The sequence below is a fragment of the Aedes aegypti genome, chromosome 2, assembly GCF_002204515.2.
Source record: "Aedes aegypti strain LVP_AGWG chromosome 2, AaegL5.0 Primary Assembly, whole genome shotgun sequence".
Lineage (NCBI taxonomy): Eukaryota > Metazoa > Arthropoda > Insecta > Diptera > Culicidae > Aedes > Aedes aegypti.
The window spans coordinates 19,717,552-19,731,739 of NC_035108.1; the positions used below are offsets into that span (position 1 = coordinate 19,717,552).

Here is a 14,188-nt window from a genome sequence, read left to right on the forward strand (position 1 = left end):
TTCTTTGATTAAAATCAAAGTTGCTATTAACTCAAAACACTCCATCGGTAAGACTAAACTTAATTAACTGTGAAACCACCCCACAAGCCCAAGCTTCTAGGTACAATTTAAACTTCCTACCGAATCAACATTTACTGAAAGTTTTACTGCCCCCACGATTCAGCTCAAGGGCTAGGAATTAACTTTTGCCTTCAAACAGTACGTGATACAATGATACATATACGCCCCTATTCAACTTCAATCTCATGAAATGAAATAGAAAAAAAAGTAGGTAACTCACCTTATATCCGAGGTAGGCAATCAGCAGCGACTCGGTGAGCGAAATGAGCGCCAGAACCAGCTGCACGGCCCAAAGCTCGGTCGAGCGGTTCACCCAGAGGATCGCGTCCCAGTTGATGATGGGATTCTCCTGGAACTCCTCCTCCGTCAGTTTGGCCGAGTCCAGGAACTCCGTCTTGTTGGCAACCTTGCAGCCGTAGCTTGGATTTTCGAGGATGGAAAAAAACGGAAGCGGATAATTAATTTACTTTCGATGAAACAGGCAGCCCGGAGAGAAGAAGAATCGCATAAAATATTAATTCGAACAAGGGGGCCACCATCGGCGTAAATTGATTACAGTCGCGTTTGTGAGCCACATTAAGGCGTTGCTCTAGTAGCAGATGGAGGAGATGATCAGTCTTCTTCAAGTTTTCATGAACAGAGCTTATTTACTGGGGTTTGGGGAAATAGACAAGCGCACGCTGCTCCATTTCCGTTAATTTGATGCTTCCGTTCGGTGCATTATGGGCTAGAGTTGAGAATTTCGAGATCAAATTTCAAAACTCCTTTATTTTCATTATTCCAAACATACATTCTTATATTTAGGTGTTCTGTGCTATCATCCTAATGTGATAAAACTAATTTAAGCTTGCATTAACATTTTGTTAACAAAATACTACATTTTACAACTTACCTGTACAAATTCTGAACTGTTATGTTCAGAATTTGTACAGGTAAATTTGCGATCTTTAAGAGTTTCCGGCAAAACACGGCATTATCTTTAATTTCATTCAAAATGCATCACTGCAAACACGATTTTTTCACGTACATATACTAGATTTTGTATAAATCCTAGGTTACTTTTAGTTCTCTAAGGACGTGCTTGGAATGTTGTCGCAAAATGTTGATCTTCGGCCCATAGTGCGGCGTCGATGATGGTGATGCCTCTTTAGGCAGCACCGTAAATGGACCGAAATTGAAAAGTTTACTCGAAAAACCCGAGACAACAAAGTTAATCCTACTGAAATCGATTCGGCCTTGCACCGCCGTTACGGGTCGTTCTTGATGTCTTCACCTCATCAAACGTCGAGCGGCTGGTGTCGTCCTGAGAGAGAGGTCGACTCTGGTGCCATAAAATATGTATCCGACCAGGCTCAATTATTCATCCGGGCTTTTGGAGGAAGACAAGGGTCACACAAACTGAGAAGCAAACCCATAAAAGCAGCCGAGACGGTTCTGGCAGTTGACTGGAAAACGTGATGAATAATAGACGCCATGTTTACTCGTCCTGTTAAAACGATTTGGAAAGCTCAGCAGCTCACATACCTAGTATTTGACTTTAGTGGGATTAGGTGTCTGCTGCATTGAAATGAGATCAAAAGTTGAAACACAGGACCGCATATAAATCATGCTTTTTGACTTAAGCCAACTTCTGGGCTTGTTTTTCATGGCTTTTGAAAATTCTCGCCATCTGCAATATTTATGTTACCCCATGTAAAGAAGGTTTGATCTGGCTCTCAATTTTTTATTGTATTGTATACAGTCTTCGACATTAAAATAGTATCGTACAGACTATTGTTAAAAGCTAATCCTTAATCTTAACACATTTTTGGACAAGTTAAAATCAAACAAGTGGTACACATCATTGAAACGCTGACAACAATTTTATATTTATAAAAAATACGTCGTGCATTTTAGGACCCATAATAACGTTATCTAGTACCGTCACCGGGGGTGTCATTGGGCCAAAACATAATCTGAAATATCTTAGCAAGTACCGTTTTGAAACTCTTTGCCTTTCGAATGCGACTTAAAGAGTTTTAATTGGACGTGTAATCACAGAGATATGGACAGAACACTTTTGCATGTTTTTGAGGGGGTGAACCCAAACTTTTGCACGGGAGTGTACCTGGTGATGGGGCATACCAATTCCTTTTCGAAGGATTTTCCACCGTCTACGCTGTAGACGGCCCAGAAGATCTGCGTACGAGAGTTCTACCGGAGATGAATAATTATTTCGCTGGCTGTTCGACTGTCTTGCACCGAATTATTTGTGGCTCAAACTGATAGCAGCATTTAAAAATGGGCCACACACTTCACTGCTTAACTGTTTGCTAATCCAAGCACTGTTTAATGCACCTTTTCTAACGGAATTAATCGGATCTTCTTAGAACTTCACTGTACTTCTATAATCCCGCACGCGACCGATACTTGCGCCTTGTTCGCTCCGACGTGTATTAGAAACTAAAAATTCAGTTTGATCGAATATTCGTCGATGTGTATCATGCGACGAAACGGCGGAGGGCGGCTAGGAAAGCCGGCGTGGATAAGTCGGAAACAAGCTCGATGTGGACGGCACGGGTTACGAAGCACACAAATATGACGATGTATGCTTTAGTTGAAGCCCGGTTGCGCACCGGAGACTTGATGTAGATGGGACCGCAGTAATCGACCCCGCACACGGTGAACGCTCTGGTCGGCATGACCCTTGATCGTGGCAAATCGGCGATGCTCTGCTGCACCAAGACGGGTTTGCTGCGGAATCACTTGTGGCATTGATGGTACGTACGGCGGACGAAGTTTCGGCCATCGATGATCCAGAATTTCTGGCGAATCGTGGCGAGCATGAGCTGGGGACCAGCGTGGAGCAGCATTTCGTGGCCAGCAGAGAGGACAACGGATGCTTGGATGAGAGGATAATTGGGTGTTTAATATCATCGGATAGGACAGCACTGCCGAGTTTTCCACTGACACGGATAACACCTTCTTTGCCGAGCTTCGGCTTCAGCCACTTCAGCGGCGACGATATAGGGAAGCGTTCTCCGGAAAGTAGGCTGGACATTTCGTCCGGGAACGATGCACGCTGAGCTAGGCGGCAAAGGGTAATGTCTGCTTCGTGGAAGTCGGTTGTTGTTAGGGTCTCGTACGGTTCGATCGTGGACTTCTTAGAGGCTGCCTTCAGGACACGAAAATATCGCATCCAGTATGCGATGGAACGACGAAGCATGCTGAAGTTGGAGTATCGGCTGAACAGTTGGTACTACCATAGCCACATGTATTCTAGATTCCGACATCCGTGATGGCAGTTCACTTATGGGCCACTCAGATGGTGGCAGGGATAACCATTCTGGTCCGTTCCACCACAGCTAATGTTGCTGGATATTGACCGGATCAACGCCACGGGAAAGGGGATCAGCTGGATTGCAAGTCCCGGAAACATGGTTCCAATGACAGGATGCGGTAGCTTCTTGGATGTGAGCTACCCGATTGGCCACGAAAGTCTTCCATCGGGCAGGCGACGAGTCCAACCAGTGCTGGACAATGGCCGAATCAGTCCACAGGTACACTTGAGCCGACTTCGGGATGGATTGGATTACCTTTTTGTAAAGATTGGACGCCAGAACAGCACCACACAACTCCATACGCCTTCTGAGAGGCGTCGCAGAAAAAGTGGAACTGGAACGAGGTTGGATTGGCCAAGCATACGCAGCGTGGAATTCCGAGGGTGGCGATGGCGTCGAGCATCCCGTGGAACGTCTTCCACTCTTTTTGCAGATGTGCTGGGAGCGGACGGTCCCACTCGTATGGATCTCCTTTCTCGGTCTTCAACGCCCACAAACGCTGCATGAACAACTTGGCGACGACTATGACCGGTCCCACCAGGCCAAGTGGATCGAAAATTTGCGCTATGTACGACATGATCCTCCTTTTCGTGAGAACGGGTGCCGGTAGTGGCAGTTTAAGGTTCAACGACTAATGGATTCGATATCAATTCTGGATATCACTTTTCATTTCTTCGATCCATATGGACACTTTCTGGGTGATAGACTCTTTCAATGTAGTATCTTCGTTAGAAGAAAGAGTGAAAGCGCTCTTCTTCTCGAATTCGGCGATAGACATCACCAAGGGAGCGGGTATGGTTTTGGTTTCCTTTCCATCTCGAAGCTTTTTGATGGTTGCATCTTTTTTCTCCTCCTTCTGGAGTTTCTCAACCGTAGCAGTGAGTGCAGCAACTTGGCGAACTTCTTCTTGACAAATTGGCGAAGAGTTCTTCGATTGTGGGCATTTTTTCAAATTATCGGACAGGTTTGGGCCGGAGGTTTTCCGATTTGCATGAAATTTTCACCAGAGGTAGAGCTTGTGGATACATGACCAAAAGTGAAATTCAAAAAAATTATAGTGGCCTATTTTCCCGGAAAACTCTAGATCAATTTTCACGATTTCTCTATATACCTCAAACTTTGAAAATTCATATCTCCTGAACTATGCATCGTAGAACAAAAGTTTTTTAGTAAAAACGAAAGAAAATCTATTAAAAATATTAAAAGAAAAACATTTCTCGGAAAATTTTTCACCATGGAGAAAATTGTCGGAAAAATAGCGAAAAAACTATCGTCTGTATCATGAAAAATTTTCAAAAAAATATTTTTTGTTTCATCAATCCATACTCTAACTTTCGTCCATAGACGCCAAAGTGGTATCTTTTACCGTTTAGGCGACAGAACTGAAAAACCGATGACCACCCGCACGCTTCCCATAGGAAAATGTGTTCTATTGTGGGCCTCATAACCGTGCGCTAACGGCGGCAGTAATTTACACGCATTGTGAGTGTAACACAGTAAACCATCCTTTCCTTTCCAGTCAGAAGAAGCTTTTCGTCAATCGGACCACTCTCCATTGGTCAGTTGGGTGTTTTGTGTGCCCTTCATCAGCAACGTTATGTAGTATTAAAGCTAACAGCCTCTATGAAAGCCACACGGGAAGTTCTTGTTACAATCAATTATTATGGTAACGTTTGAAGGATCAAATCTCAAGATCCACTTTCTTTGAAAACTTATGAATATATTGTTAACTAGTGGTCCCGGCAAACTTCGTCTTGCCATCAAGTAGGCTGTTGAAAAATGACATGCAAACTCTCATACAAAATGAAACACGAAAGAAAACCCGTTTTTACTACTATTTCGAAGACTTACCTAAACTTTTTCTACGTACGAACACGTCGGAACCCTTGGCAAATGCAACAGTGAAAGAGTTGTGACAATCCGTTGGACCGTTCTCTACCCATTTCGTGACATACAAACACCATTCCATTTTTATTTATATAGATATGTTGTTTCGGCCAGGACGTCTTTCCTACGTTGTGTCTTTTACGATACAACGGACGGCAAATCAAGCGAACGGCTTCACTTCAACAAATTTATTACCACTGAGAGGCAGCATGCCTACTCGGTGGAGAAACGAAAGAAACTACATTCTTACAAATTCAATGGGTGCGCCTTATAAAGGCGCACGATACGGCCAGACAAAACATACAATAATCATTCATTACGCTCGTACGCTTCTCAATACAGTTTGGCGCGCTGTTGGGTTTGCGCCAACTGCAGAGGCTGCTTGCTGACTGGCAGTGGAATATTCCACAGCAGCCATCAATGGAACAATAGATAGCGTCCCTGAGTGTTATACAGTTGATTGATATTATACACATGTAAATACTATACTATATTCTTCCAAGGAACAATCAGAATTTATATCAAATATCACATTGTATAGAAAACAAAACTGAAAATTTATTCGCGCGCTTGCATAAATATCCTTTTTGCTTGGCAACTATATGATACTGATGGTCAAGCATGTGAAACACTTACTCAGTTATTGTGTTTCCCTCACTCGCTTCCACGCACAGTCGGGAGCAAGAAAGCCGTTTTTTTAACCAAGCCGAACGTTTCAATTTCCAGTGCCCATTCTGCTACTTCGGCGAGCACTAAGCGAAACAAAAAACGGCATCTGATCAGTCGAATGCAATACCCAAATTCGGACAAAGGACAAACATTTGAAAAGGGCCCAAGAGGTCTTGAGCCTTTTTTCTCAGAAACGTTGCTGTTGAGCCCTTTTTAGCCCGCCCACGCAAACTAACCCCACTATCAGAAAGATTGGTGTTAGCTCTTCCTGATAGTGGTATTGGTGAGCGTGATCGAGTTGAATTGGGTTCAACAGCGGCTTGCAAAGCCAATGTTTACCAATGCCGATGTGCCCTTTTGAAATGTTTGTCCAGGAATAATTGTTTACATTCTGATTCCGTTCGAATGGCATTAGGGTTTGAGTGCTAATGAGCGTTCACTGACTGGCAGTCCACACCACGGAATGATTCAGTGAGTAGGAATCCTCTCAGTCAGTTCAATGCATTCGGCGAATAGATGCTAAGTGCATTAACTCGTGCCTCGCAGATACAAGTGTATTGGTATTCACTTTTCTTAGCGTTCCTTCCGATTGTCGCTTTTACACAATCGGTTTCGACGCTTTCATGCTACACTCCACCTAGGACGGTTCAACTATCACTGAATGTTCGATAGCAGCAGATTTTTTGCTATTTTTCATCGGTGGCATTCGGGTGAGTGAGTGAATTTTCCCATGCTTGCTGAGGGTCAGTTCCTATTACCTATATTATTAAATGCTAGGATCGTTTTCAATTAAAGACTGTTGGTCTCAATAGTAAAGGTTACGAATAAAGGACATACAAAACACCCAACAGACCAAAGGAGAGTGGTCTGATTGACGAAAAGCTTCTTCTGACTGGAAAGGAAAGGATGGTTTACTGCGTTACACTTACAATGCGTGTAAATTACTGCCGCCGTTAGCGCACGGTTATGAGGCCCACAATAGAACAAATTTTTCTATGGGAAGCGTGGGGGTGATCATCGGTTTTTCAATTCTAGCGCCTAAACGGTAAAAGATACCACTTTGGCGTCGTTGGACGAAAGTTAGAGTATGGATTGATGAAACAAAAAATATTTTTTTGAAAATTTTTCATGGTACAGACGATAGTTTTTTCGCTATTTTTCCGACAATTTTCTCCATGGTGAAAAATTTTCCGAGAAATGTTTTTCTTTTAATATTTTTAATAGATTGCTGAGAAAATTTTCTTTCGATTTCACTAAAAAACTTTTGTTTTACGATGCATAGTTCAGGAGATATGAATTTTCAAAGTTTGAGGTTTATAGAGAAATCGTGAAAATTCATCTAGAGTTTTCCGGGAAAATAGGCCACTATAATTTTTTTTGAATTTAACTTTTGGTCATTTATCCACGACCTCTACCTCTGGTGAAAATTTCATGCAAATCGGAGAACCTACGGCCCAAATTGTCCGATAATAAAAAAAAATCCCCTTGTGCCATGTCCACGGATTGTCGTTAATGTTGCTACGGTTGTGCAGAGCGCGCTTCGTCTCAGCAATTCTTCCGCCTTTCTTCTCATAGTCCTCAAGGCGTTGTTTGACAGTGGTCTTGAGTCCTTCAACTTCAACGTCCTTTCTCAGGTTGACTGCTCTAGCGAAAGTGTCGGTACCATTGCCCATCCGTCCTGTGCTTCATACTCGTGACGGGTATGATAGGTTGTGGTCTACACGAATATGCTGAATAGCCAGTTCCTTCACATAAGTCGGGCACTTTTTGCTGGTGGTTGGGATCATTGGTGTTGCAATTCCAACAAAATATTGGGTCGACGCATTCCGAACGCTTTTGAATGAAGCCGGTAGTAGCAGGTTCTCGCGGAGTTCCATTATCAGTGGCAGTGCAGTGGTAGCGGAATAACTCATAACTGAGTCAGCTCTGTGTGGATGAACCTTGTAGCATTTCCCGCAAATGCGGAACGGTTTAGGGCACTTGTTGGTGGAGTTGGCATGACCGAAACGCTAACAGCGGTCGCACTGCATTGGCGTAGGATAGTAATTGCGGGTTCAGCAACGGGACCATCCAAAGTCTGTGTGGTCCGGGATGACGGTACAACTGATGGGAAGGATTATGGACGGTGTATTTATGAAAGAGCCATCCGGTTGTCGACTTCAAATTCGGCGGATGTCCTTCACACCTTGACTGACGTGCTATTCTTTCAGATACTGGTCAGTTATGTCCGTTGAGTCGACGTTAGACACAACACACTTTCGTTGATTCAGTTGGGGGTGCTCGGTGATTGAGATTTCGGTCCCGTCATTCAACTTTTGCATTCGGAGTAGCTGGTTGAAATGTGAGTTGCATCGTACCTTCAAAACGTAGAAGACTCCCTGGTTTTCTTTAAATGCTTCTGACGCGCCGATGTATTTTTCCACGAATAGGACGAAAAGGAAATGTCCCCACTGGGAAAGAGCCGGTTACTGAGCTTAGTGTTCTTATGAGTACTTCCACAGTATATTAACTTTCTTTGTCAAAGTTGCCAGTTTTGCATTCGTATATCGTGTGGCAGATACGATGATACTCTATGCCCAGGGAAGTCAAGGAAATTTCCATTAGGAAAAGATTAGGTCGGTCCAGACCGGGAATCGAACCCAGACACCTTCAGCATGGGTTTGCATTACAGCCTCGGACTCTAACCACTCGGCTAAGGAAGGCCCCCTACAAGTATTCAGTATCTTTTCAATTATTTGGAGAGCACGACCCCCTGGAGCCCCTAAGCGAAGGGGGGGGGGGGGATGTATACGAGTAACTGACACTAAAGAAGATTGCAAGTGGTAGTCGAAATACGCGTATCTGTCAAAGATAAGCATTTCGGGCGGAATTAAAAGGTACAAGGTACTCCAATCTACTTTTAAGTTTCTCTTTTGAGATTCTACTCAGAGGATTCGAATACATTGAAAAATGCAAGTCCGCTATCAGTTTGTTGTCAAAAACCCTTAAAAACCAGAAATATCGGAGGGGAAATAGCATTTTTTTATATCAAGAGCGCAATTAACTCTGAACATCTCAAAACACGTTTGCGAATCACTTTAGCTTCGTTTACTCGCAAGCATGACAGATGCGAGTATTTCGTTTTGTGTTTTGGCATGTACATTAATTATTCTTAACAACAAAATCGTTTCTGTGAAAGGTTCAAAAGTTAACCGTTACTCCATCATAGGATGCAATGTATAGCTTTGAGGCAAATGTTACTATATACATAGTAAAATGTAACAGGCAGGATGCTACAGGATATAGGAATATCGGACAGAAATCCTGCTAAAACGGTGTTCGCTTCGAATACGCTTGGTACAAGAAAACGTAGTGCAAAAAAAAACTAGATGTATCTTGACGTTGCCTTTTCATCATGGTGGCCTCCTATTCAATGTGAACGAAAAAATCATAGAACTTGTAAGTTATAGGCAATCCAAACAAAAAGCACGCTTACAAACGTTACACAAATTTACTCATATAGAAATATATACTCACCAAGTTGCAAACGTTGGATCTAGGTCCGATACTACTCGTATTATGTACAAAATGCAAGTTAGTAACTTAAACAGTAAATTAGCAATTCGTATCCTTAAACCTGTTCACGAAAAAGGAAAAGAAAAACGATACATTCAATTAATAATCCAGAATGTGTGCCAAACAACAATCGAGAACATTTCCGAGTTGCACCATACTCGAGTGGAACGATTTAATTCTAACAGGTGAAATAAAAAAAGAACAGCTTCAACCTGTTGTTCCGGTTGGTTCTAATAGATGGTCACGAAACCGAAAGGAATGGTTCGAAATGAAAAATGGATCGCTTCACTTCGCAGAACGTTGGAACTCAAATGGACGTTCGGCACGCAATGTATGTAGAGAGTGGGGATACAAAATGAAGAATGTCACGAGAAAAGGGTTGGGTATTTATCAAACTGCATGAGACTCACCATCGCCAGGTTAGTGGGAGTAGTTAGACGTCAAAATAATTACCGATTGCGCTGAAGAGGTGGTTTGAATGAAAAGAGCTGGCCTTGAATATGGTGCTTAAATATTTATGGTGACCCAAAATGGACAAAAACTGATATAAAAATAGAAAAGCCCCCTATTTTTAGGCATCTCGTTAAATACATCAGGAATGGAAGGCACAACTCGAAAATGACCCAATTAGTGAACGGGAAGCAAACGATTCATACTTACTTGATCTTTGATTCTTTATAAAATATAGTTGCAGTCTTTCTTTGAATGTATTTTCATTTACATAATATTCTACCCGTACTCTGGAAAGAGAAAGAAAGGAGAAGAAGAAACGCAAATTAGCACACTCATTAAAGTTTTTTTTCTTTCTTTTGCTCAAATCGAGCTACACTGCGTTTTAAATGTGCAGAGCAAATGGGTAGTAAAGTCAAATAAATAATGACCTTTGGATGTTGTATTCTAGAGTTTGCGTGAATATTTTTTCTCAAACGTTAGCATACCGTCGTTGAGGGGAACAAGAAATACGCGTATCTGTCAAAATATACAAGCTCTAGTGAAATTAAATGGTATAGTACTGAATTCGGTTTTTATTTATTTATAGGCATTCCACTAAACAGCTCGAAAATTTATTGTCATTTTCATCTTTAGTAGTAGTAGCTTATTTTTTATACAAACTTGAAACACTTGAAAATAAAGCCTTTGATTTAGTGAAGGTTTCCTAAGAAAATCTCACTTTTAGGTAAATTATGCATTTTGAAAATCTTGCATGATTGTTAATCACATGAAATTTGACTTTTATTTTATTGCGTACAAATGATAATCAATTTCAAATAATTGATCAGCAATTGCAAATACATTAACCAAAAACTTTTTTTCGTATTTGAAGGCTGTGGTGTATATCCGTATTGCAGTCCTGTATCTCTTCAAATTATTCCATTGCCATCCTTCAAACGTTATTTAATCTCGAACTACAGATTGTGCTTCAGAATTATTGTACCATGAACAAAAGTTGCTTCATAATTTTGTGACCCATTGAAAAAATAATCTTTCAAACATTCGCCAGCTTCTTGATGGTTGTTCTTTACCCATATATGTCGATAAGCCCAAAATGTAAAACAATAGAGATAATCATGCAATGAGCACAAACTAAATGATTTTTCTAATCAACGTAATCGAAAAATAGAAACATTCATGAAGTTTAATACTCCATTCTTAAAATATCTTTTATACTGGGTGGGTCCTTGTGGGATTACATAAACAATATAAAAAAAATTAAGAAAACTTTTTTCCTGGTTTCAGATGATATTATTGCAATGTTTTCGAAGAGGATTCTAGAAAGTTTATCTAAGCGTCGTGGAAAAATATAATGTGCATCCAGAATGGATTCAGTTGTAAATGCAGGAAGAAATCTGATAAAAAATATAAGAAGAATTCTGATGAGAATCGAGGAATCATTCTAATTAAAATAATGAAAGGATTTCGACAGGAATACTGGAAGGATTTTGATTAGAACCCTCGAAGGATTCTGATGTCTATCCTAGAAGGATTCTGTTGCGAAGTTTCGAAGAATTCCGGTGAGAATCCTTTTTGAATTCTGATCAGTATTTTGGAACGATTCGGTGGAGAATTCTGGAAGGACTCTATTGAGAATCCTGAAAGGATTCGGCAGAAAATCCTAGAAGCACACAAGAGAGAATTCTGAGGAGAATAATGAGAGTATTCTGGTAACAAGCTCAAGAAGATTCTGATTATAATTCTCCCATTTGTCTATCGAATCCAAAAAGAGCTCCAATGAAAAACTTGAGGCGAGTCTGACGTGAGTCCTTTCTGATGAGATTCTGATGAGCATCCTAAGTGCATTCTGGTGAGATTCCGTAGGTAAATCTTTAGACGAATCTAATGAGACATCTGAGAGAATTCTGGTGTAAATCCTGAAAAAAATCTGAAGAAAATACTGAGAGAATGTTGATGAGAATCCTGCAAGGAAGCTGCAGTGACCCTGCAAATAATTTTATGTGAACCTTGTGATTAAGCTGATGAGAATCCTATAAGAATCCTGATTAGAATCATGAATAGATTTTGATGAGAACCACAGCGAATCTCGAGAGGATATTGATGAGAATTGTGTGAGGATTCTGAGAGGTCGCTGAGAGGATTCATCAGAAGCTTTATAGAATTCTCATACTTCCTAAACCTGAGTTTCAGTACAATGATCGAATACTTTCCAATAATGAAATTTAGCTTCCAATAGCTTTACCTTCATGGGGCCCAGATAGCCGTAGCGGTAAACGCGCAGCTATTCAGCAAGTCCAAGTTGAGGGTAGTGGGTTCGAATCCCACAGATCGAGGATCTTTTCGGGTTGGAAATTTTCTCCACTTCCCAGGGCATAGAGTATCTTCGTACTTGCCACACGATATACACATGCAAAAATGGTCATTGGCATAGTAAGCTCTCAGTTAATAACTGTGGAAGTGCTCACTGAGCTGAGAAGCAGGCTCTGTCCCAGTTGGGACGTAACGCCAGGAAGAAGAAGAAGAAGAAGAAGAAGCTTTACCTTCACGAAAGAGTTGGATTTTATATTTTGCGTGATGAGACTTTTCCTCAAGTCTTCATTTATGTGCCAATTCTTATTTTATTAAGAATTTGAATTAAAATACTAAAATCAAATACCGGGGCCACTGAACAAAACCCCTTTTGTTTCATTTGCTGAAATCAGTGAATTAATTGTCAACCAACACGTTGCAGCAAAAACATAGTTCTCTCCTGTTTTTGTTGCAACAATCTTATTCCACGAATAGCGTTTAACACAACTTAATCAGAATATGACAATGATAACTCAACCCCGTGTTTAGCAATTTTCTAGGCTTTGCATTGCAATTTTCAGAAACTCTCTCTTTGTTGGTAGAAATTATCACATTGCTTTGAGTTTGAGCTTGATTAACCGCCGTGGTTGCCTATGTATATTGACAGCTGTAGATAGCTGTAGTAGCTGTTAAAATACCTTGCGTGGTTGCTACTCCGGTATCTCCAGATCAGCTGCACTTACACAAGAAGCCAAGTATTTACTTTTTGCTATTTGTTTTCTATTTGGTTGTCAGACTGCCTATATGTCAGGCGCAAGGAAAGGCGTGCTATAATAATGATAAAAGAATAGAAACGTAGGGCAACGGTTCTTGTCCGTCTCTGATTCTAGCGTTTGTTATGAACAGTGTTGTAAGCAATCACGGTAGTCAACACGTTTCCGCTGATATTCGACAGCGGTTCCCTTTTACATGCACAGCACGAGCGATCAAACGAATGTCGAAAAGAAAAATGTCAATTGAATGCCACTGACCACGATAGCTTCGCTAGGAAACAATACGGTTTTGCTTTCACTGTATGTATGTCACATTCGACATTCGACAGGCAAGATCAAACTATTCATGTTGTTTATGATCCGATGTCTAAATTGTATGCAAAATATATGATTTATGCAAATGTCATCGTGTCAGACGACATTGAATTGACACTTTTTTGTGTTTGTCGACGTTCATTCTAAGGCTCGTGCTGTGACTGCTGACCATGGCAACGAAACAAACATCGCGCTAAGTGTCGAATGTTTACAGCACTGGTTATGACCGAATCGATTGAGTGTGATAGATTACAAGTGGAAGAGAAGCATGTGAAAGATACCACTACAAAGTACGAGGCAAGGTCAGACCTGAGAATGAACCCGTGACCTTTTGCACATGAAGCAGAAACGGTAGCCATTAGACCAGCAATGCCGTTATGTCGTAAACATTTTCACATTATCGAATAATAGTCATAAAACAAATTTAATATTGTGTTTTGAAATAAAAACTCGTGATCAAGTTGAAAAGGTTGCAAAGTTGCAGCAATGTTGCCCCCTATGCTAGTCACGACAATTTTTCTTGCGATTGTATCTCAATCCGTAAAAAATGGGACACATTATTTAATACAAACATTTTATCTTCGATTATCCATTATTAATCGATTGATTACACTTTGCGCTAGCATGTTTAACAAACAGTATCTTAGGCTTTGCCTCCAAGTTCCGGAGTCCACAATATATACTTTATAAATCCAAAATAATGGCAACATTGTTTTACATTTGAATTATTTTCAACGTATTTTGGATTATTCATGACCATGTGAGCATTCTTCTTTCATAGAGAAAGTTTATCTCTACATTCTGGCATTCAACATGAATATTGTTCATTGGCTTGTGTACGCTTTGCTAATAATAAATTGGGATAAA

General features: G+C 40.8%; 1 protein-coding gene across 17 annotated transcripts in view; it reads right to left on the reverse strand.

Annotated features, from left to right (window-relative positions):
* LOC5571223 (potassium channel subfamily T member 2) overlaps positions 1 to 14,188 on the reverse strand; it is a 716,145-nt gene that overhangs the window by 136,346 nt on the left and 565,611 nt on the right. For all 17 annotated transcript variants that reach the window (XM_021840115.1, XM_021840117.1, XM_021840125.1 and 14 more), the window contains 3 exons: positions 10,152 to 10,231; positions 9,453 to 9,552; positions 281 to 479 (listed from right to left, as the gene is read on the reverse strand). In XM_021840115.1, coding sequence (XP_021695807.1) covers positions 281 to 479; positions 9,453 to 9,552; positions 10,152 to 10,231 — 379 coding nt within the window. The remainder of the gene's footprint in view (positions 1 to 280; positions 480 to 9,452; positions 9,553 to 10,151; positions 10,232 to 14,188) is intronic.